This window comes from Anas platyrhynchos, chromosome 22 (assembly GCF_047663525.1).
Source record: "Anas platyrhynchos isolate ZD024472 breed Pekin duck chromosome 22, IASCAAS_PekinDuck_T2T, whole genome shotgun sequence".
Classification (NCBI taxonomy): Eukaryota; Metazoa; Chordata; class Aves; order Anseriformes; family Anatidae; genus Anas; species Anas platyrhynchos.
The window spans coordinates 10,482,662-10,505,803 of NC_092608.1; the positions used below are offsets into that span (position 1 = coordinate 10,482,662).

Sequence of the window (23,142 nt, forward strand, 5' to 3'; positions counted from 1 at the left end):
AAATACAAGTTGTTGTATGTATGTAGATCAGAGTGGAAGGATCTCTACCGACCTGGAAGAAATATGGAAGCAGACAAGGGTCCTACATGAGATCAGTAAAGATGATCTTTCATGGAGTTTTAGTGAAATATGGAATAAGTTAACCTCCTGGTTGCCCAATTTCCAATGTTTGAAACAAGTGTTCATTGCTCTATAACATTAGTAGTGTTAGGAATATTTGTGTGCATGTTGTTTAGATGCCTGCTTTGTTTTGTTACTGTAAATAATGAAAGTATCTGATGCAAAAGAATTTGCATGGGAAAAGAAAAGGGGGGATTGATTAAGGAGGTATTGGGGAGGCATTGGGGAGGCAAGGACAATCCCCAGACAAGGACTGTATATCTCGAAAGAAGACACTGGAACTCATGATAAGGAAGCGGCAGACGGACAGAGAAACAAACGTAAGGACTATAAATCTCAAAATTGGGCATTGGAATTCATTATAAAGATACAACAAACGGAAGAATTGGCAACAACCAGCTCTCGCAATTAAGAAACGTGCCAATTCAGCAGATTCCTGACCAAAGGTGAAAAGTACACTGTGAGGAAGACTCGGGGTCTTCCTCCCAAAGACCCCTGCCCACGTCCCAAAGACCCCTGCCCACAATTCTTGGGAGGCTCTACGCAGGCGCAAGGTGCCAAAAGGCTAATTAGCATGAGAAGCGAGGGAAGGCGGGGATAGGTAATGCATATGTATAGGCGCTTGTAGAATATTGAGAGATTGATTGTATAAATTCAAGACTGCTTTCCGCTTTGGGTATGCACGATAGGTGGAGAGATCCCCCGTGCATCCAGCGCTGCAATAAAGAATATACCACTTAAAGGAATTTCAGCTTCGATCTTTGAATCAATACTTTATTTTTATTTTTTTTTTTTATAAAGGCGGGAGGAGTTGTGGAGATGTGGGTAGTGCTTAGGTCCAGCAGGAAACTTGTGCATGTCAGTGGGACGCTAGAGACTGAGGAGGGGATGAATTTTTAACGCAGCCTGTCCACAGAGATATCACACCATTTGGGGACAGCCCAGTGGCCTCCATTTGAGCAAAGTGCCTGGAACTTGCAGAAAAGCGAGAGGGGCACACCTCCAGCAAGCCGCGGGGCAACCGCCTTACGGCTTACAAAATTAAATCAATCAATCCAAAAGAATAAGTTACAGCTCGTGTCTCAAACTCTGCAGCCTGCGCGTCTTCAGGGCTGCTCCCAGCTACTTTCTGAGGGACCCTTTGCAACCTCAGTTCCTAAAGCCCTGTCAGGGAGCCCCAGCGGCCGCCCCGCGCATGCGTCACAGCCTCGCCCCTCCCCTCCCCGCACTGTGGCAACGGCTCCTGCGCATTCAGCGGGGGCGTGCGCAGTGTGCGCAGTGTGCGTAGCGCGCTGCGTGCGCGGCGTTCCTAGGGCGCGGCCGGTGCCCCGCCTGGAGCTGTTTGTTTGTGCCGCTGCGGCGGCGCGGCGCGGCACGGGAGCGGAGCGGAGCGGAGCGGAGCCCGGCCGGGCTCGGCGCTGCTGCGGTCGCCATGTTGAGGCGCAGCAAGGCCGAGGTGGAGCGCTGTGTCGCCTCCGTGCAGGCCTCTGCGGCTTCTCGGAGAGAGGTGAGCGAGGCCTCGCCGCTTCCCTTGGCCGGCGGGGGGGGAGGCGGAGGGGGTCCCGGTGGGGTCCCGGTGGGGTCCCGGGTGGGGTGGGGGGCTAGGGGGGTGGCCGGCGTCGTGAGGGGAGGGTTGGGGCTGCCCCTGCCCCTGCCCCTGCCCCTGCCCCGCGGCGCCTCACGGACAGGAGGGGTTTTATAGCAGGGCTTTCCTCGGGGCCGGAGCGAGGGAGAGGTACTTTCCTTCACAAACGAAGCACCGCGCCGCCTTCAAGTTTCAGTGTCCTTTCCGTGCGGCGCCGTGGAGGTTTCTGGCCGGCCGCTCGCTGAAGCGACAGCGCCGAGCGAGGGGGGCTGGGGGCGCACAGCTCCGCTCCCTGTCAGCCAGCGGGCCCGGGGGTGACAAACGCCACCCGTGCCCATTTTAGCTGGGAAACGCTCAGCCGCCTGATGCGATTCAGCGGGCCCTAATCCTGAAAGATCCCGGCCTGCCGCTCGGAGTTGCTTTGAAGCGGCGTGAATGTGCCCGAGCTAAGCGTGATCCGGTAGGGACTGCGTGCAGCGGCTGTGCCTTTGGTTGGTGCCTTTCCCAGCAGCAGCAGCAGCAGCAAAGCTGTCCTGTGACTTTGTGGGTTCGACTTGGGCACTGTTTGGGCTAGACAGCGTCAAGTGCATCGCCGCCAGGTGCACAGATACGTTCCCACAGTGTTGATACTCCCCGGTGGCCTCGACACAAAATATTTCCTCTCCTCTTCTTGTGCTCAAGGCCACCGGACGCGTTTAGTTTTGACTTTCGAGCGATGCTTACAGCTGACTGTGTAGCACAGTCCACCGAGGGAATAGTTACTGGTTTCCTTGTTGTGTTGATTTCGGAGGGAAGGGTCTGCCAAGGCTGCAAGCGTTTCTTTTGAGGTTGCTTTTCATCCCTGTCCGCAAGGTGTCAAGTGTGAGTCCGCTCTGGCGTGTCAGTGATACCTGAAAAGATGGACCGAAAACGCGGAGGCCTGTTTTCATTTAAATTCACTTAAAGTTTTACATAGATCACTTGGGGGTGGGGGAGGGGTGGGGAGTAGCAATTTGAGTGTATTTCGAATGCAGACCGTTGATTCATGTTTTGCGTCGTTGGGCCTAACTACCTCCAGTAGTTTGGAGTTCACAGACAAAACCTGCTTTTTGATCCGATGTTGGGAGCTCGGATTTTAAATACATATTTAAAAGTAGCTTCTAGTTTGATATGAGAATTTGATATGAAGCCTGTCTGCAAAACCTGCTATGAGAAGCTTCCTCTAGAGCTGAAGAAAAGACTGAAGAAACTAGCTGAAACTTTGGGAAGGAAGTGAAGACTTTTCTGCTCTCCCTGTTCTTTATGGAAATGTTATACATCTTACTCGTGGGGAGGGACTTTGAGGCTGCAATGAGATAATAGATTATGATGCATGCCTTTCAATCAGACTGAGATATTTTGAAATTTTCCATTCTCTGTACGTGTACATGTATACTTATTTGTTGATAAATAGACCACACTTATAGACTAAATTAAATATCAGCTCACCAGAAAGGTTTCAGACCCTGATAATGCAGTAGAATTGGTACAAGTGTGCCACTGTGCACAGTAATCTCTGTGGAATTTTAGATGGAGAATATGCTTGTGAATACCGGCAAAGACACACTTTGCAAATGTGTCCAATGTTACGGACACAGAGTGTCATTTATATTAATGAAAGTATTGATGTGCAGATTAAGCATGAATATAAAACTTCAAGTGTCTAGGGCAAGAAACCAAACATACCTCACCTCATGGAAAAACAAAACAAAACAAACATGCCCAGATTTCAGGTCAAATAGTCTCATTAAGGAGCCTGGTTTCAGATGGTTTGAAAAGTGTCTTATTTCTAGATACAGTCACTGTACAAATGACCTGCTTCTGATCGTTTGTGCTTACATGATGAATCTGTACATCGGACTTAGCATGAAATATCTGTATGAAGTCTATATTCCTACTGCAGGAAATGAGCATGCTCAGAACTACTTGAATTTTGCTATATTCCATTCAGAGTAACTCATTAACTTTTATATATGCTTTTGCATTGTATTCACTTTTTGTGCCTTGTTCTGCTGGACCATACATAACAGTGTTCCATTAAATATATATATATAGTTTTATTTTTATTTCATATTTTTATGCAGAAACTATATACAAGGTATTTTCAAAAGATAACATACTTTGCCTTAATTATTCAGGATGCAAGAGGAATTTTGTTACAAATGTGAACACCTGAGGTTTAAATTTAGCTTCTTTAACGTCTAGAACAGTAATGGAAATGCATATTTCAATTAACTGGCAATATTACTTTTACACTGTGAGTGTAAATATATGTGGTTTGATCCTGCTAGGATCTATTTCTTTAGTCATCCTCAAGAACTGAGTTCACAAGTCATCAGAATTCCTTATAACATACACCTGATTGTTTTATACCGTTGAGTTCTGTTCATGCACACCTGTTTTATTTTTCCCTTTTCTATTGAAAATGCAGTTGCTCAGGAATTCCTGATGGTACTGTGTTACCAACTACACGTGTTTGTTTTTTCCTTTTTATACTAGTGACTTACACAGATTTTATGTAATTACATCATAGCAAGCAAAATTTCCTTTCCTGTTTATGGAAAACTGGTTGCTTCAAAACATCTTTCCAGTGTCATCAATAAAGGCTATGTTATTAAGACTTGTATCAGCTCTCTTCAATGAGTGTTTGAGATGGATGGAAAAGCAGCAAGGCAGCCTTTCTTCCCTATGCTTCTACCTGTGCCTATGTAAATACTTCCTTATCCTGATTTAAAGGAGACACACACCTAACCTATGTATGCACTTTAGTTATTAGGTTTAAGACAGAAACTGCAGTTTGCTTCGTAATGAACAACTTGGTTCTTCTGGCTGTTTTCTGAATCGGCACAGTCAGGAGGTTTTCCTAAAGAAAATACCTTGTCTGAGTTTAAAATGCGTACCTTCCTACCACATCTTTCTCTCTTGTTTTCAATGTAATGCGGCTTTCACCTCAAGCCTATAGTTTAGTGCTAGGTAAGGTCTTTTTGATTGTTATTATTTGTTATTATTGTATGTAGTTATTCAGTGCAGTAACAGTTCAGTAGCTGAATGCAGTCCTTACTGTGTTCATGACGAGAAGCCCTCTTCCCCCCCCAAAAAAAGTTTATATAACTAGCCTGATAACACCGTTGGGATTTCGGACTGTGCCATGGGTTCGGGAGACCACTCTCAGCAATACTTCCTTTAAATTGTAATTCAGTTCTTCTAGTTTTTTCATGCTCCGCTGACCGTATGCGCAGCCCTACTGTGGGTGGAAACAGCCCCTGACCCCAAGGGGTATGGCCTGCCTTGTGTGGTTATATCCCAGAACGTGGCAGCCTCGTTTGCACCTCCTCCAGGCTCCGCAGTAACCCTGTGGCCCGAACTCCATGGTTTTTGCTGTGTTTCCACGCTCTAAACTGAGAGTGGGTGGGATTTCTTAGGTGGGAAGAAAACATTTTACCTATATTGAAACAGTTGTGAGTGATATGTACTAGACCAGGACTAAGTACCATCTTTTTTGTTTACTCTGTCAGATTTTAGGGGTTCTTTTTGCAACATTGTTACACTGGGGGAAAAAAACAGGCTGTACTTTAAATGTAGCAGACTCTCTTCTTCTACTTCTTCTACACTCTTCAGTAAGAAGTGGTTGTGAAATGTCACAAGTATTAAGGCTTGTTGCTTGCTTCACCAGTAACCTCAATTTCACGTTTGTAGCCTTGGCCAGTTACAGGAAAAGCATTGTTTTCCAAATCCCACATCTTTCAAAAACAAAACTTTGGTTATGAGGAGCGGACTGGAGCTGATAACTAGTTATCAAATTCAGTCTCTCAAAAAGTATCACCCATAATTTCTGAAGGCATAGGAGATCGGTATCTGCTCACGTATACCTTCCCTTCGTTCCTAAAAGTCTTCCAAATATTCAGTAGGAGGTATAATGACTTAAAACAGGTAAAATAAACTGAATTCCTTACATGCTACAAGAATGCTTTTGCATAATGCTACATCCCTCAAGGCAGGGCACAATCGTTTCCAAATTCAGAAATGGATAGCAATATACAAATGGCTTGTCATCAGAGTGAAAAACTCTCCAGTCTTGACTGGGTATTAAGTGAATCTGAAGTATGACTCTCGTTGTTCTTTTCTTTAAACTTTCTGCACAAAAGCAGGAAAGTTCTGATCAGTGGTACCATGACTTTTTCTGGGTGGTCAGTTTTGTGCCTGCAGGGACTAAGTGAGAATAGAGATAATCGTGGTTGCCAGTTGTAAGGGCCGAGTGAAGCAGGAAGCAGAAAGTGGGAATGACCCGCTTAGAGTAGTTGCCATGTGGAACAAAGATAAAATGCTGTGTTCAGGATAAACGAGGAACATTCCAGTAATGCTTTGTTACCACGAGCAAATCTGCTGAAGGTGGAAAGCCTTATATCCAAGTAACTATAGTACTTGTGATAACTAAGAATGAGGTTTTACCTGTGTTTTTTGAACAAAACCTCTTATTTTGGAAAGAATGTAACTGTGCTATTGGTCGATGTTCTTGAACATCACGATGTTCGTGATGATCTTGTTCTTTGGGACTTGAAAGTAAACGCTGTGCTTTTTTTTTAAGGGAGGTGATGTAACTAACCATGATGGAACAGGTGGACGGTCAATTTATGGAGATGCATTTGAATAAGAGAGCTTTGAAGTGAAGCACACGGGTCCTGGATTGCTGTCGATGGCAAATAGGGGTCGGGCTACGAATAACTCTCAGTTCTTCACAACACTCAAAACAGTAGAAGCCTTGGACTTTAAACACGTGGTGTTTGGTTTTGTGACAGATGGAACGGATGTTGTGAAAAAGCTCGAATCCTTTGGTTCTCCCAACGGGTTAGTAAGTGGAAGAGTTGTCATTACAGACTGTGGGCAAATAGAGAATTCTGGCTTTTGAGTATACAGATGTTCTAGCAGTATAAATCAGTATTTAGATGTTATTGATTAATTATTTCCACTTCCTTAAAAAGGACACTTCTGATGTATAAATGTAAAATTGCAGCTTATGGTTGTTTTTTATGTGTTCTAATTGATTTTTTTTGCATGTTAAATAAGTTCAGACACTGGCATATTTTGGGTGTATTTGTGTTATGACATATTTGTATGGAATGTCAAATTTTACAAATTAAATCTTAGTCTTGTCAAAATAACTATTGTCTTCACTTTGGCTTGCTGAAGAGCAATTTGCATCGCGTTGTGTACTTATTTTGAACGTGCTAATTGATGTTGATGGTCAGTAGACGGAAGGCCTTTGAAATGTCATTCTTCCTCTGATGAGCAGTGAGGAAGCTGAGGCAGCTGGGCAGGTGCTGGTCAGGTGGATGCTGTTTTGTGCTGTCTGCAGGCTCTTGGGCACTTGAGTACTTTGAAAGGTAAAGAGCAGTTCTTATGTGCAGTCTGCCACAGGATTTAGTTCATACTTGCTCGGGAGATTACCTTCCAGACCCACGTTGTTTTTGTACATGGTATGTTAAAGTGGCTGGTAACTTTTCGTGACAACCATCTCCTGGAGTGTTATCTGGGAAGCTGTGGTGCAGAGGGGGAACGTGCATGGGTAAGTTCTTTTTAACTTCTCTCTTACAGCTCGGCGCCAGGACTATCAGTATTTTTTTCAGAACAGCCGACTTGCTGTTCATATATGCAGTTAGAGATGACTATAGACATCACATGTTTCTGTCACGCGCTATATCTTCATATCATGCTTTACTTCTGAGGCTAGCGAGAGCAACCCTTCCCTCAGCCTCTCCAGGGAACGCTGCTTACACAAGCATTACCCTGCACGCCCCTAGCGCACAGATTCGACCCGTGCCTGCGTTACACAGAGCTGTAACCCAACAGCGAGCCTCTCCCCTGCTCGTCCCCGTTTCAGCTCCACTCCACAGCACGGGATGAGGCCCCGCCATTGTTCCCGTTAACCCCCTCCGCCCACCCCGGTCCCTCAGCGCAGCGGCCGCCTCGATTTCACGTTGGTAGCCTTGGCCAGTTACTGGAAAAGCATTGTTTTCCAAATCCCACATCTTTCAGAAACAAAACTTTGGGTATGAGGAGCGGACTGGAGCTGATAACTAGTTATCAAATTCAGTCTCTCAAAAAGTATCAGAAGGGTCTTCCTATGCAATTACTTTGAAAGTGTTGTACATCTAAAATGTGCTTGTTGTGTGTTTTCCGTTCAGAAATCGTTGAAAGGATTCCAGTTCGCCAAGCTGTATTTTGAAGTAAAGGAGTATGAACTTGCTAAAAGGTAATACGCGTTGCTGTATTCTGCTATTCTGTTCTCTAAAGTACTTTAGAAAAGCTAAGTGAATATGAAGTAGACTGGAGAAATCAAGATCACTATCATGCTGCTTTCCAGTAGCAGTAGATGTGGGTATCAAGTGCTGTTTAAATCTTTATAAAACAGCAACTTAGATAATTAGTTGCGTGATATTGAAAAACTTGCTGTTTGAAATGGCTTTTATTCCATTGTATTATGAAGTAATTACAGTTACAGTTTCTTTCTCTTTTTTTTTTTTTTTTTTTTTTTTTAGTAAATACCAATACTTGGTGGCAAATAAGTAGCGTCTGTACATGTAAAAATAATGTTGTTCTGTACTTTAAGATCCAGACCAGGTATCTGGAACCAACCATGACTGCATTTCCTGTATCACATGTTAAATTCCTGCCCCGCTTCCGTGGACACTGGGGGGGGGCGGGGGAGGACAGAGGGACTCGTATTATTGAGGAATATTGATCCTTTTTTTCCTGCTCCATAGGTATATATCTACATACCTCAGTGTGCAAAAGAGAGATCGGAGAGCACACAGATTTCTTGGACAAATTTATGAAGCTGAGGACAACATAGAAAAAGCTTTTGGATGTTACAGGGTAAGTACTCCACCGACCTCCGATGTCCTGCTTTAATCCATTGTAAAGGGACTTTTAAAATCATTCTGTTCTGGACTTTTCTTAAATGCATAGAAGAAAACATGTTTGTGGAAAAAGTGTAATATGTATGCTTTCTGTTGCCAAAGGTGTATATGACATACTGCAGAGGGGATTCTTCATTTGATGTGTTTTGCTTCATCAGTATTTTTTTTTAAGATGATTCTTTTGTGACCTAGACTGGGTCTTTGTGCTAGCTGCTACTAAATTCTTTCCATATCTTACATTGCCCTTTGGATTAGGGAATTTGACAGCAGTGACAGATTCTTAGCAAGGGCTCAGGTGACAGCAGTAATCTAGTTGCTACTGGAAGACTAGACCTAGGGTGTTTTCTAGTTGTTCGTATTTATTGCTTTTTTGGGGGGTTTTGTTTGGGGGGGTGTGAGATGGGGCAGGGCGAACATAATTGACATTTATTTGTATGATTGCCCAATGAAAAATTCACCATCAGAATGCCTTTGTTCAGGTTTTGGGGAGGGAGAGGATGTGCTCAAAAGTTTTGCTGCCAATACATCCCAGCTTGTCGTAGGGTGTGACTTAATTATATATTTCTTCAAAAATGTCTATATGGAGTTAGACTAAAGGTACGTAAGAGTCCAGCTGCCTGCGTATAGCTGGTGGTGGGGGCAGAGTAGCTGGCTTCTGCGTTTTTTCCCTTTGAAATTCTTTCTTTTCTGAATTTTTGCTCTTTTGAGTTGCAGCAGATGTATCTGGGTGCTGTAGACTAGTGATGCATTTAGCAACTGAGGTCTTTCTTAACTCATTCAAAAAGTATTTACTAATAGATCTGTCTAATTTGAATACCTGTGTCTTTTCAATGACTGTTATAATTTTCTTTCCCATTCTGTGTGGATTGCAAGATCAGGTTACCTTTTTTTTCCTGCCTTTTTTTCCAGTGTGCGTGCATGGGGAAAACTAGCGTTCTGTGGAGTTGAACCCAATGCAGAAAGATCTAGTACTGAAGATAGCGGAGTTACTGTGCAATAATGCCGTCACTGATGAAAGAGCAAAATACTGGGTTGAAAAATCTGCTAAGTTGTTTCCTGGAAGCCCTGCTGTTTACAAGTTGAAGGTAAATGCCAATTTCCAACCTCTGTTCTGTGACGTTCAGAAGCTTCTAGCGTCTGACTGGAGGAGCACTTTTCCCGTGTCATCTTCTGTAAAACTTCCTGGCTAAATTATTTTAGAATCTTGAGTATTAAATCTAATGGAATTAATATTCTTTAGATGTAATTCTTCTAGAATTTATTCTATTTTTCTAGATTTCCTATTCTTCTATTTAAAGAAATGTTAATTTCTCTGCCATTTGACACTTCGGTCTAGCTTTCAAGAAAACTGCAACTGCAGGCTTTCGTACACTTGTCAAGGTTTCAGGGTTGACAGTCTTCAAAAATGCAGGAAAATCATGTTAGTAGTCACATCCAAGAAGTTAAGACTAGGTAGGCTGTTCTCTATTTATTGTGTGACTGGCAGGAAGGTATCAGGCCTGAGAACTCAGACTTCCTTGCCCTCTATGCTGCTTGTTTGTTTTCTAAATTTGGATTAAATAGAGCAGAAAGTAAGGAATGCTCTAACTCTCGATGGCTGCGTAAAAGCCTTCAGTCGCACAGTCTGACTTTTGCACAGGTATTAGTTTTGTGTAACACAGCAGCAATGACACTTAGTCTTAAGATGTTTGTTTTAGACAGGCTATTCTGTGGCAGGGTATGCTGCCTTTGAACCAAATGGTTTCACAAGCTGAACATGCCATCCATAAGAGACAAATTCTGATTTTTTTTCCCTATTTTAAATGTTTGAGTGTTTCATTAAGCTTCGTAATAACTGGAAGCTTTTCAGCTTTAATAGTTTAAGTAATGTAGTTTGTGTGGTGGAGGCAAGAGTTGTCTGTTAATGTAGTTGTTGAAAAGGCCCACATGCAAGATGAAATATTAATGCGTTGCCTTCATGTTCAATAGGAGCAGTTGCTGGATTGTAAAGCACCATCGCTAGCGGAACTTCATAAATATGATGTTGGTAAGAGGCGTTACTCTCTGAAACTCAGCATAAACATGACTGTCTGTACCAGAGGTTCTTCTAGAAATACTTCGTATTGCAGTAAGAGACAGATAGCAACACTGAACAGCTAGTATGGCCCTAATCACTCCAAAAGAGGAGTGAATATGTAAGGAGTTTCAATTTATGCTGTAACATGTTGCTGAGAAGCAGTATTGTTATGCTTGGTTCTTAAGAATCTGTCACATACTTCCCTACTTCTATCCTTTCTGTGTTCTCTAGTCTGTTCTGATCCATTTTCATTTGCTGCTGCCTGTTTAGCTCTTTGTGTTTGGACATCGGTAAGCGTCAATGGGAAGGCAGGTCTGTCTTCCTATGTGACCTATGAATATAGGCTCCGAATATGTTTCTAACCACCTAAGAATGAATTCAGCTCTGTAATAATGGCAGTGTCGGACTAATACTGGTTTGGAACAATGGGCAGTAATGTTTGTGTTACCGTCATTTGTGCCAAAGATGTACACTTGGGTCTTCAAGACAGAACAAGGGAGGACCAGGAATGACAAAAAGGAATTTGCATTGGGGCTATATGGGTGCTCACGCTCATTGCTAATGTAGTCGGTTAGGTAGGACTAAATATTCGAGCAAGAGGCGTATCTATTAGTATTTTTAGAGTCGAGTGTGAGGCAGCCTTTATCAAAAATGAAAGTGCTCAGGTTCCCTAAATGGTGGACTGGCTTCTCTTTATTCTAAACTAAATTCTTAACAGAGAAACTGTGACTATTGTACATCAACTCTCATTGTATACAACTAAATTCCTCTTAATTTACTCAGTAGCAATTTGTTAAATTGCAGTTCTGAAGTGTTTCACTCAACGGGAAATAGGAGAGGTCCGGGTCTATTCAGCAGTTAATCACTTTCCTGAAGCCATAACAAAAAGGAAACTTTGGCTACCTCATGTTTCAGTCCGTGCATAGATTGATTCAAACAAGTCATGGAACAAAACTTTGAGCATTTCTCCGTAATTCTTTAGGAGATTACTTTTTCATTTCAATATGTCTTGCTTTATGCTGGTCGCTGTAAACGCTTAAAATACACTTTCGCTGGTTTGGATAAGCAGTCTTTATTTATTTAAGACTATATTTTTAATGTAAAGTGTGTTCTTTTTCTCCACAGATAACACCTTACCATCCCATTTGGGTAAAAGTCAGAGTAATAGCGAACTGCAAGTCGCCCGTCAGAATCTCCAGGTAGGAACTGTAATGGCCTCAGACATTTTGTAATGATCAGTAATGTTACAAAGATTCTCACTTTTGACAGAGAATTCAGAAATTACTAACTATATCACTGTCATCATCCACCTCTTCCCCTAAATTAGTTCACTGACTTGGTAATGACATGCGTAGTGGTTAGATCAGATATTTGCTCTGCTGAAGGGAGTTTGAACACAGTGCTATTATTCCAAGAGTTGTGTCTTGTGATGCGGTGTTGGCATGGAGAGAAACACCTGCAAGCACTGCTTTTCCTGACAGCACCTGAAACTATGCTCTTCACTCTGGGCATTCAAGAGCACTTGCCCTCTTGACTTGATCTTCTGTGAAGACCATCCCTTCTGCCTTTACTTTTCTGCTGCTGGTGACTCCCAATAGTTTATCCACCAGCAGGCTTGGGCCACTAACTAAAGAGCTCCCAAACCTGCATTGGTTTTATTCTGTAACAGCTTCTGTGCTTCTGCTAGATTTCCTGCTGGGACTGTCTTTTGCACCATCCAAGATGAAAAGAATTGTGCGTATCTTTTTTCTCACCACTTTCCTAGAGGTGCTTTCCACTAACTGAAGAAACAATACAGCAATCTAGTGTTTAGGGCACTGGACTCTTTTGTCTTACAGATAATAGCATTATCCAAAACTTCTGGAAACAAAATCCTACTTTTAATTGTCTATGCTGTTACTTGAACAGCCATGCAGAGTTGAATTCTGCATTTTGGAAGGCCAAGCAGTCCTGCCGCAAATCCAATTGAATGTAGATGGCCATTAGGATACTTCTAATTAGTCAGCTATTGTGTAACACTATAATTAAAAACAAAACCTAAGCATATCTGCAGAGGAAAGAATTCTAGTTCACTATAAATCGGTAATTTCATGTGTTTCGAAGGCGTTTCAACATTTTTTTTCCTTGGTATAGAGGGAGCGTTCAGCACAGGAGAAATATGCACTGGAACTTGAGAGACGAGAACGTGCTCTAGTTGAGCGAGAAGAATTGCTTCACAGATGTGAAGCAGCTTTCGCTGCAATAAAAGATGCTGATGAAGACGTTTAGGCAGTACTTGGAACTATGAAAAAAGTACAATAACTTACTTAGTGATTCTTATTGCTCCCCATACATTTTAACTTGCTTGTAGTTTTCTTAAGCCATCATATGTTTGCTGGATATAATGCTTATTTCTTTAAAGTGTTTGAAACCCCCAAATGAAAGATTTAGCATAAAAAGTGCCAAACTGTTGTTAGTGAGTTTGGTGTGGTTTCCAGTTCAGAATGGTGCAATGAATTGTGGGATGTGTAGGTACAGATTACTGTTGAAATTTGGGAAAACTAGATTAAAATGAAGCAGTTAACCACTGGGTTAGAGAGGTCAGTAAGACTGGTGCTTCCAGTATTTGCAGGTCTTCGGAACAGACTAGACAAACATTTGGCAGGAATGAAGTGATGCACTTTATTATGATACAGATGGTACCCGATTTGATAATGGAATTGGATGGTTTAGACATCCTGGCACCACCTACAACAGCCCTGTGGTCTGTGAAATTATTGCCAAATCCCTGAAGAACTGTGAAATTATTGTCAAAACCCCAAATATGCAAGCCTTATAAAGCATTGTGTAATGTGGTTTGGAGAAATTGAGAATATTAATTCTTTTTTATTTCCTCTCAAAACCTTTCACTTATAATTCTGCTGTCCCTGACTGTTTTGAAAGTTTATGGTCAATTTCAAGCCACCTTGCTCCTGTTCCATCCCAAGCTGGGCAAGCTTTTCCTAGGCTTGGTTAACTCTAAAGGTTTGGCCTTTTCAATGGAAGTAATTGAGCACTCCGTTTGGAGCCTATCTGTAGCATTTTCTTTGTTGATGAGATCATTTCTATATTTACCGCTTAAGTCCTTTTTGCAGCATGATAACAGTCTGAGAGTGAGGCTTAAGAAAATGTAGTGGATGGTTGAATTCCTAGTACAGAAGACAACACTTCTGAACAAAAAGCTATTTTCACATAGAAGATTTTCACGGTTTCTGAGAAATGGAATGTTATTTTCTGAAAACATTTGTTTTATACTCGGCTTCAAAGCCTCAGTGTTGGTTTTTTTTTTTCCAGAATCTGCTGGAAAATATTTAATTATATTTCAAATTTCCAGTGAAGGGGAAAAAAGACATATTCCTTGGTTTCTTTTTCAAGGCACGCAGGTTTTTGACTGTTACAAGTAATTGTCGCTTCAATTTTCCTTTGTTGCAGTTTCTTTTGTCTGTTTTTGCTTATATTTTAATGGTATGTACTGGTATTAAATTATATTGTGGACTAATAATAATAACAAATATTAAAAGATTACTATCTTGAGTTTCACAATTATTTTTTTCCAATTCGATGAAATGTAGCACGTATTGGATACATTCCTGGACATTGCAGGACAGGTGTTTAAGTACAGGTGAACTAAAGCGTCTTAACTATCAGCAGTGAATAGTTAGAATATTTGAAAGATTCAAAAAAGGGAGAATTGGGCATATTTGTGGTTAAAATGGATGCTAAAAGAAAAAAGAGCTAAGTGTAAACAAAAGCTTTGACATTTGTTTTCATTCACAATTCTTCCCCACACCTGACTTAACTGAGGAATGTACAAGAGGATCAATGAGAAGATCTAGGTATTTTCTGGAAAAAAAAAACAAGATCCATAGGCTGTACACCATGGCTCCCATTTTCTTTATATTTCTTCTTAATATGTGGTGTGGATGTTGCTTTCTTCACTACTGGTGGTATGTGCAGATTGGACCATGAAGAATTACAAATTTGATCTTTGAAAGTTTGTCCTATTTTTTAACACTGAAATGGAACTTAGTTGAGAATTATTTCTAAAAAGACTCTCTTGTTAATCACGTTTTAAAATTTGATATTTCTCTAGCAGCATGAGACAAAAATGAGCCAACTGAGAGAAACCTTGAGAAAAATGACTGATGAAAATAACGAACTGAGGTCATCGCTTAACTCTCTGAGGGAAAATAACGAATTGCTAAAAACCCAGGCAAGATTAATTATTTCCTGTTACTAGCTTTACGAGTTACAGTCAAGTAGTCAAGCAGTACAGTCAAGTTTGTAAGTAGCTTTGCAAGTTACAGTCAACAATTTTAAATGTTTGAACAAGTTGTTTTTAAAATTGCTGATTTTGTTTCTTTAAGACAAGAATTGTGTGAATGGTTGTAAATACTTTCTGCTTCGTTTTCTAGTACATGAAATTTAGTCTCTCAGAGCTTTTGCAGTATTAAAGACTTTAGAGTTAGTTATTTTTGAAAGTGTTAATTAAAGGAGTATTTTCTCTGTTCTTAAAGGCACGCTGAGACAGTGGTTCACAAGAATACAAAGTTAAAGTTTTCTTCTCACTTGACTTAAATCTGACCTAAATGCTGACAAGCAAATTGCTGCCTAAACTCTTTTGACCGTTGCTCCTTCAGTGAATTGCAGTTCTGATGCTCTTGAGTATGATTAAAATCATCTGCTTCCTAGTCTCAGTAAAATCTTTCTTTCTCTTTCTCTTTTGTGCAAACTGAAGTATTCATAGAGGACTTACATGATGATCAGGATGCTTGTTGTATCCATAGAGTATGCTACTTATATTTAAATGGCGGTTATAGTTTGCCCCATATTCTTTTCTCACAGTCGCAAGTGATATATGAGCAGTATCAGTAGTTAGAATTCTGAGTGAAGAGAAGAACAGTTGTCTGAAGGTAGATACAAGAAAACTTGTGAAGGTTTTAGAGAGATGTTCATGTAGTTTGTCTTCAGGAACGTCTGGATACCTTTCACAGAGCTTTTCTGTACAGTTGTAGCAGAGGGACAGCATGACAATTTCACGAAATCTTTATTCTTCCAACAATGCTAGTTACACAGTTAAAATTTAGCCTAAGTAGATTGTATGAAATAAAGCAAAGGAGTGTATTAAATGTATTAAAATGAGGATCATGCACAGATCATTAAATATTTTCTTTCTCCTATGATCCATTTAGTTAGAATTATAAAATAGAGTGATTTTGTATGTGAAAATCTCTTCCCAAGGCTTTCATAAACATTTGTTTAAGCACAAAATAAAGCATGTGCGTATTACTAATGTACTCGTATATTTTAGTCTATTGGTATTGTGGTTTAGAAAATCATAGACTTGAAAACTGAAATAACTGATGTTGTGGATGTGTTACAGTTACTACGGATTTCAAAAGTTTACGACCCCTTAACTATTCTTATGGACTGGATCTCAGACCAACACCTTAGCAAAATAGAAATACAAGAAGAGAGAGAGGGCAGTGAGAAACCTCAGTGTGCTAAAGAAAACTACACTCTAGAAAATTGTATGAAGGTAAAGGCATTTGAATTTGTTTAGGTTGAAATGTTAAGATTCTTTGTATTATTTCTGAGTGTAACAGGTCTGCCTGTTTTACACACGCTTTGAATACATGAATTAAAAGAAAACAGCAGTTAATCCTTCAGTATTAATTCCAACAGTGAGATGTAATAGATAATTTTTCATACAGATATTTATACAGATCATTTTTAAGGAAATGTGTAGTGTGCAGTCTGACCTTGAGATTCCACCTGTCTTTCTATTTTAAGTCACTTTTCTCAGCTGATAATTTATCTCGTGTTTTATCTGTAATACTGTATGTAATTCCTTTTTCCTAAGGAGATACACACGTCTAATTTAAAGTATTTTAGTGCTGATACTAGGTATTAAAAGTTCAAGTTATGTCTTATAAAAGATGATGCCGTGCTATACTTGTAATGCTTTTTTGGGATACCGAGGCTTGGAAATCAGTGAAGCGTTCAGGAAATCTGCTTTTTCTGTTTGTTTGTTTGTTTGTTTGTTTAATTATTATTCTATCTAAAATTTGTAGCCCTTGGTATTAGACTTCAGAGCTTGAGCTCACACAATGTCTTTCCACTTTTTGTGTAAACCTGTGTAAAATGTAAATTCAGTATATAATTCTGTTACCTGTACCAGATCTGCCCAGTGAGTATTTGTACATGTAGTCTGTTAAACTCCGGGAATACGTTGATTTTAGTTTGGTTTAGTTTTGCTTAGTTTGCTTTTTACTTGTGGTTAGCTTGTACTGTAAGTTCGTATACTGCACGTAACTTTGCCATTCTGTATTTTTACAGCTTTTGCCTATGGTCACTGGACAGCTCCAGTGGATGCCATTTGTGGATCCTAAACTACATATGTCTGTGATTCAATTTATCTACTGGTCTCTAAGGCAGATAGACACTGGTAGTCAGGTAAATTCCCAAGAGATATTTTGTATTATAAATGAGTATGAAAAGTAGATATTTTCAGGGAGTATATATAAAAGAAACTTTGCTGTCTTTGCAAAGCATACATGCCTACCACAGATACATAGCAAATGAAAAACTAATTCTCACCAAATTAACTTTCTCACATTCGTTGTAATATTTTGCACCGTGTCTGTAAACATATTTTTGCACACATATGTGATCTTTGTTGCAGTAGTGTGTAGCATCTCAGAAATGGTATTTTCCATATGTGCTTACAAAACGTGTGAACTAGGAAAAGAAATATATTTTTGTTCGCTTTATGCATGAGATTTGTTGAAATTGATGGCAACGTGTGGCAAAGTAGCAAAGGTATTTTGATTTCTTTGTTCTCTACTCAGTGTCTAACTGAATAGAACTAAGCTGGTGGTTCCAGTGCTAATGAGAACGTATTTTAAATGAGCATGTTATTAAGTTTGATTCTGAAGTAATATTTCTGCACCGGTTTTTGAAAAGTCCAATACATCTTACCTGTACAGTATTCTTAAGGGTCATGTTTAGACCTTAGTTCTGTAAATGCTTTTGTAGGACCTAGCTTCAGGCATCTTCACAAAAGAGGGTAGTGTAGTAGGCAGCACTGATTAAAGCTGAGTTTGAACTGACTTTATTCTGGAACCAGAGGCAAATTAAATAATGTCAGCATATCAGGGGCCCTGACTACCTTGTTTCTTTGTGAAGTGTGTGTTGACTAGGCCCTGTGCTAATGTTGTTCAACTGCTTGTGGAACGCAAAGTAGTATCCCATGTACAGACTATATTGCAATACACGGTCACGACATCTGCTATTTAATATTTAATCCTTAGGGGAACATACGTACTTAGCAGACAGGATTTTCATGTATTTTAATGTTTACGCTAAATGTGCACGTTGTTTGAAACAGGATGCAAGCATGACAGCAACAATGGAGAGACTTGCAGAAGTTATTCTCAAAGGCGCAGTACAAAAGGGAAGCATGCAAAAATGGACTAAAAAGTCTACACAGAGTAAACCAAAAGCTGCACATTTCTTTAAAAGCTCCTCTATGCCTTTGAGGTTTCTGTCAACTTTAGTTGTGCTTAGAACAGCAAAACGAAGTAAGTTCTGGTTTTTATTATGTCTTTTTTAAATTATCTTTTTCTTTTTCTTTTTTTTTTTTTTTTTAAATCTTATTTTCAGGTATGTGCCCAGACAAAAAAACAAATGTACAAAATGCAGCAGTTCAATGATACTGTAGCATCTGTAATGCTTTAGTAGTAAAGGATGTTTTATTTGAATTTTACCACCTGATGAAGCATAATATAGGGAAGCAAGTATGAACCTTGCTATTATTCATGTCATAATTTGTGTGGTCATTTTAATATGCTTTATTTATGTCAGTGAGATCAACGTATTTTGTGACAAAGGGGAAAAGAGATGTTGGTAATTCTCTCAAGCAATCACCGTAGCAGTGATTTGTTTGTCAAGATCTGCACTGCATATAATGGTACAGCTAATTGCTCCTCAGTAAACTGAAATCAGTAGCAAATTCAGAACAGTTCTAGAATTTCATTGCTTTGTCAAAGTTTAATGTAAAGCTCATACTCTATCTAGCTCTTACCTCTCTGCTGTCTCCCCTTTTCTCCTACCAAGTCTGTCACTGCAAGTGGCTACCCATAAACATTATCAGCATTGAAGAATGCTACCATATGCTGATGCAGTATAGTAATGTATTTTGTTAACAGGCAAAAGCAAACGAGGTCGTACTTGTCTGGAGATATCGCAGTTCTTAGTGACTTTTGCTTCAGTTCATGAGAGTTACTCCACTTGTGCAATTTCCAGGATGCCGTAGTATCTCTTCTCAGCAGCAGTTTCTTTAAAAACAAACAGGGCCTGAAAAGACAAAAAACGTTTTCTTTGAAGTGATGACAAAAATACTGACCTGTGCAGTATTTATACTGGTAGTACTTAGAATAAGTAGGATTTAAACATTCTGGAAGACCACCCTGTCACCATTAATAAACAAATACAGTATTTCAGCTGTTGGAGGGAAGAATCAGTGTATTTTCAATTTCAGTATCATATAGTTTCAGTCAGAATATTTTGGTGAAGCATGATTACCCTGAAATTGAAACTCACATTTCTAGAAATGTTTGAAAATGATGCAAATGAATTACAATACAAAAAAAGTACTTATTGCAGAGATTAACTATAAGCAGATGAAAGCTGTTGATCAGAATGAATCAGTTTAGCTTCTCATGGTTGGTTTTTACTGCGAGCCTATAGAACATGGAAAAAAATTACCTGTTAAATTTATGTTGAAACTTACCGTGTATGAATTTTCATCACTGACCACATGTCTAATGATCTAGCGATGACAAAGCAGCACATTCAGTTTAAACATATATATCCTGTTCCCTTCAAGATGCTAATATCCAGCAGATGGCACTGTAATTAAACTTTTGCTATGTGATAAATTTTTCCCTTACTCTTAATTTTCTGTGCTCCAGATGATCAATGCTATTCCAAGATATTGAGGAAGATTTGACATCATGAAATTAAGAAAACTGAATTGATTCACTTAATCTAAATTCTCTGAATAATTTAGTGTTCTCCAAAATGGATGCATATATAACGTGGATGCATATATAACGTGGATGCATATATAACTTAAACTACAGCTTTTTATGGAAAGGAATGTGAATAGTTGCTGTCATGACAGTAATTGCAGTTATTCAGATGAATGAGCCTTTTACTCCTTTATTAGAGGCTTCCCAGATGTTGAAACCAATATAGTCCCAAACTATGCAGCTTGTGATTTCTTTTCTCTCTTAAGGAAGAGATTAGAAAGGTGTTATATTTGCAAATATATTTTGCTCAATTTGTGAGTTGTAACTTGTCTTTTTTTCCACTCACAACAATTTTTGTAAGGAATAAAAATAGGCAGAAGATGCATTTAAACAAATAAGTAAATTAATATTTTCAGCCATTTAATTTTTTTTTTTTAATTAGTATATATCTGCAACAGTAACTCTTAGGATAAATATTCATGTATTTGTGATCATCTAATGGAACTGTGATTACATAATTTTTATTCCCTGTTTTCTGTTATCTTTCAGTGAATTACCTGACTCAGGCATTTCGTTCCCTTTGCGTGGACTTGAAGACAGATGAAGGAAAGATCTTATTTTTGCAATACCGATGTGTGCCTATCATACTAAGCCACTTAACTATATCCAAAAAATGTCTCCTTTTTATTGCACTTAATGCATTAGTTGAGATGGCCATGAACAACGATAAAAGTGAGTAATTGAAAAAAATACATACAAAGTTATGATGAAAGTAGGTGAGGTAAGCATAAATACCAAATCAAAAATAACGTGCCGCTTCTCTATAAATAACCTGATCTAGCATTAGCATTCATTTGTGTCATTTAAATTCATTAGAGATATAAAGTATGTTTCTGAATTGTCCGTCTCTTCTCACTGTCAGCATCCAAGCTTTACATCTTGTCCTGGTTGCTTTCTTAGTGGTGTGATTTTTTTTGATGTTTAGTTTAGCTTTTCTGTTTATTCCACTGGTTTACCTTGCTGATGTTTTGCCAATGAGTAATTTTCTTTTGAAGTAAGGCTGTGCCAGGGCAGCCATTTCATGAAATCCTGTTAGCAGGTGGAGATAAAATAAATAAATAAATAAATAAACTTTTATCTTTTTTTACCCCCCTAATGTGAACAGCTCACCCGTAGCCATTTTTCACTTTAAAGTAATTGGAAATGGCACATCTGTAAGGGATGGTTATGTTTCAATGAGTTGTACTGTGGTGTGGTCCTATAAAAGGGTTAATAGTCTCCTTCACAGTGGTTTTCCAGGTGACACAGGCAAAGAATCAGTTGATAACAATCTGGATGAACACACAAGTAGTGAGCCATTCCAGTGTCATGTGGAACAATCCTTGTTAATTTTCTTAAAATAAAAAGTATTCATTGTTTTTTGGAACAGAAAAGGGAAGGAGAAGGGACTGCTGCTATTTGTGAAATGTATATTGTTGGCTTGGGGTATTTTGTTACCATGTACTATAGGGGCAAAAACAGAAAGCGTGTTTGACTTGGGATGGAACAACGTTGAGTTAGAAGGCATTTTGTAGTGAGATAAGTGGCAGAAAGATTTACCTGATGTTGTTTTCATCCTTTCAGACCGTGTGGTTAGTTTATCTATTTGTTTTTTTTACACTAAAGTATTTCTAATCATCATAATTTTGATCGGTATAGTAACTGGGAAAGAAAAACCTAAGCAGGGTTGATGGTATCTGACATTACTTTGAAGAAAAATTCCACTAACAGTACATGTTCTGTTATCTAGTAGTAGTCATTTCGATCTGCTGGATGCCTAGATTTGGAAGAATAATGGAGATAAATTGTGACAAGTTCACATTTTGCCATGTTGCTTGTAACCTTGTTGCATGTCAAATGTAACCGTTCAGGTATTGGTACCATCTGTTTCCTATCTATAGGTAGTATCTTAATGACAAATTAGAATTAATAGTCTTATTGCTGTTCATCTTTACTGGCACGCAGCTTTTCATGTACCCCATCCCTGTTTGGTTCAGGTGTTTCACATCCAGAATCCTGTCAATCTGTCTTGTTATAAAGGTAGTTCCTGGCCTCCAAGGTGTAGGTTTTTGTTCTGGTCTTTTCTGATCTTTGTAAACTTCTGTTCAGTCCAACTTACTTCTGTGACATAAGGAATCCTGTTCTATTTTTAACCTTTTTTATTGCTTTTTTTTGTGTGTGTATGTTTGTGATGGTCATTTAAGAATGAGGGTGGCCTCCCGTACATCCTGTGTCATAGCTGCGTGAAGGTCTTGCACATCTAGGAAGCTGAAGAACAATTGATACCATCCTGAGGTCAACATGTACTGGGTGATGGGCTGGACCTGTCCTTGGGCTCTCTTAACTCGGGGTCACCCACGAAGGCATCCACACTCGAGGGGCCTTGCACTGACTGTTACCTCGCCTGCCCTCCGTTGTGCTATAACCACTGGCTCTTACCAGGCCCAGCTGTTGACGACGAGAATCAGTTAAACTCAGCAAATGGTTCCAATCTTGCCAGTGACTGTGTAAGAGACAGCAGCTCATCAGCAAGCTGTTCAGTGTAGTTACTGGTTCTTTTTCTGTGGTCCTTATGTAACTTTTCCACGAGCTAACTCTCCATCACTCTGTTGGGTTGGTCCGCTCTCCTGGCAGATCCACATGCAATTAGAAACGAGGCAAAACCGTAATGGTTAATTTGTTAAAACATGAACTTCAAGCTGGTGTTCCTGACAGTCTTCATTTTCTGAGGTGACAGAGCTTTAGCTATAAAACAGAAATTTCTGAATGACAATAGCTGGTGAGACTTGATGCTGTGAGTGACTGATCACTTTGAGGGTAAATTTCAGATGAGTTCTGTCAACAGTGATAAATTGCTCATTGTTCATTACAGTCTACCAATGAAGTTAAGTTAATGTAACTACCAAATGCTGCAATTTTTTATGGCTCCTATGGGAGGCTTTTGCAGATTATTTAAAATTGTGTCAAATCCTGACCGGATAGATTCCAAGTTAGTTTTTCTACAGTAGTTAATAAAAACAAAATCTGTGCAGAGATGATGCAGAAAAATATGTAAAAATACACAGTTTTTATTCTTCTAGTTCATCAGATAGACAGGCATTTAAATTATATGCTTATTTTGTACATTTGTGATGATTTAAAATCTATTCTGCAAAAGCTTATTTGAAATGAATATATAAAATGAATAGATAAACAATGTAGGAAAAATCTCTTTAAATGCATGTCTTTATCAGTTTGCTTTCATGTGATTGAACTTTGTGAAACTTGAGGTATTATTTCCACTTTGGCTCTTCTGCTTTATGGTAAAATTCCCTCAGCGTATTTTTTATATTGTTTTATAAACCTCACAGTTAA

General features: G+C 39.4%; 1 protein-coding gene and 1 long non-coding RNA gene across 2 annotated transcripts; both read left to right on the forward strand.

Annotated features, from left to right (window-relative positions):
* The first annotated feature begins 915 nt into the window (after window positions 1-915).
* On the forward strand, window positions 916-6,882 carry LOC139999261 (uncharacterized). Its single transcript, XR_011804611.1, has 2 exons — window positions 916-1,627; window positions 6,309-6,882. It is a non-coding gene; the product is annotated as an uncharacterized lncRNA (long non-coding RNA).
* Window positions 6,883-7,199: 317 nt separating this feature from the next.
* LOC113841828 (uncharacterized) lies at window positions 7,200-21,419 on the forward strand. The gene is made up of 10 exons (XM_072027074.1): window positions 7,200-7,286; window positions 7,906-7,973; window positions 8,485-8,596; window positions 9,600-9,725; window positions 10,609-10,747; window positions 11,822-11,895; window positions 16,047-16,253; window positions 17,054-17,170; window positions 18,105-18,297; window positions 20,299-21,419. Exons 1-10 carry the CDS (start codon window positions 7,200-7,202, stop codon window positions 20,487-20,489), a joined length of 1,314 nt encoding a protein of 437 aa, XP_071883175.1. The 3' UTR covers window positions 20,490-21,419.
* The last annotated feature ends 1,723 nt before the right edge of the window (window positions 21,420-23,142 follow it).

What these genes read in the sequence shown, in the direction of transcription:
- LOC113841828 (XM_072027074.1), top strand. Translation starts at nt 7,200, where the DNA reads ATGTTAAAGTGGCTGGTAACTTTTCGTGACAACCATCTCCTGGAGTGT. An exon ending in GAGTATGAACTTGCTAAAAG is followed by an intron (nt 7,974 to 8,484) that starts GTAATACGCGTT and finishes CCTGCTCCATAG; the next exon opens with GTATATATCTACATACCTCA. An exon ending in TAGAAATACTTCGTATTGCA is followed by an intron (nt 10,748 to 11,821) that starts GTAAGAGACAGA and finishes TTTTCTCCACAG; the next exon opens with ATAACACCTTACCATCCCAT.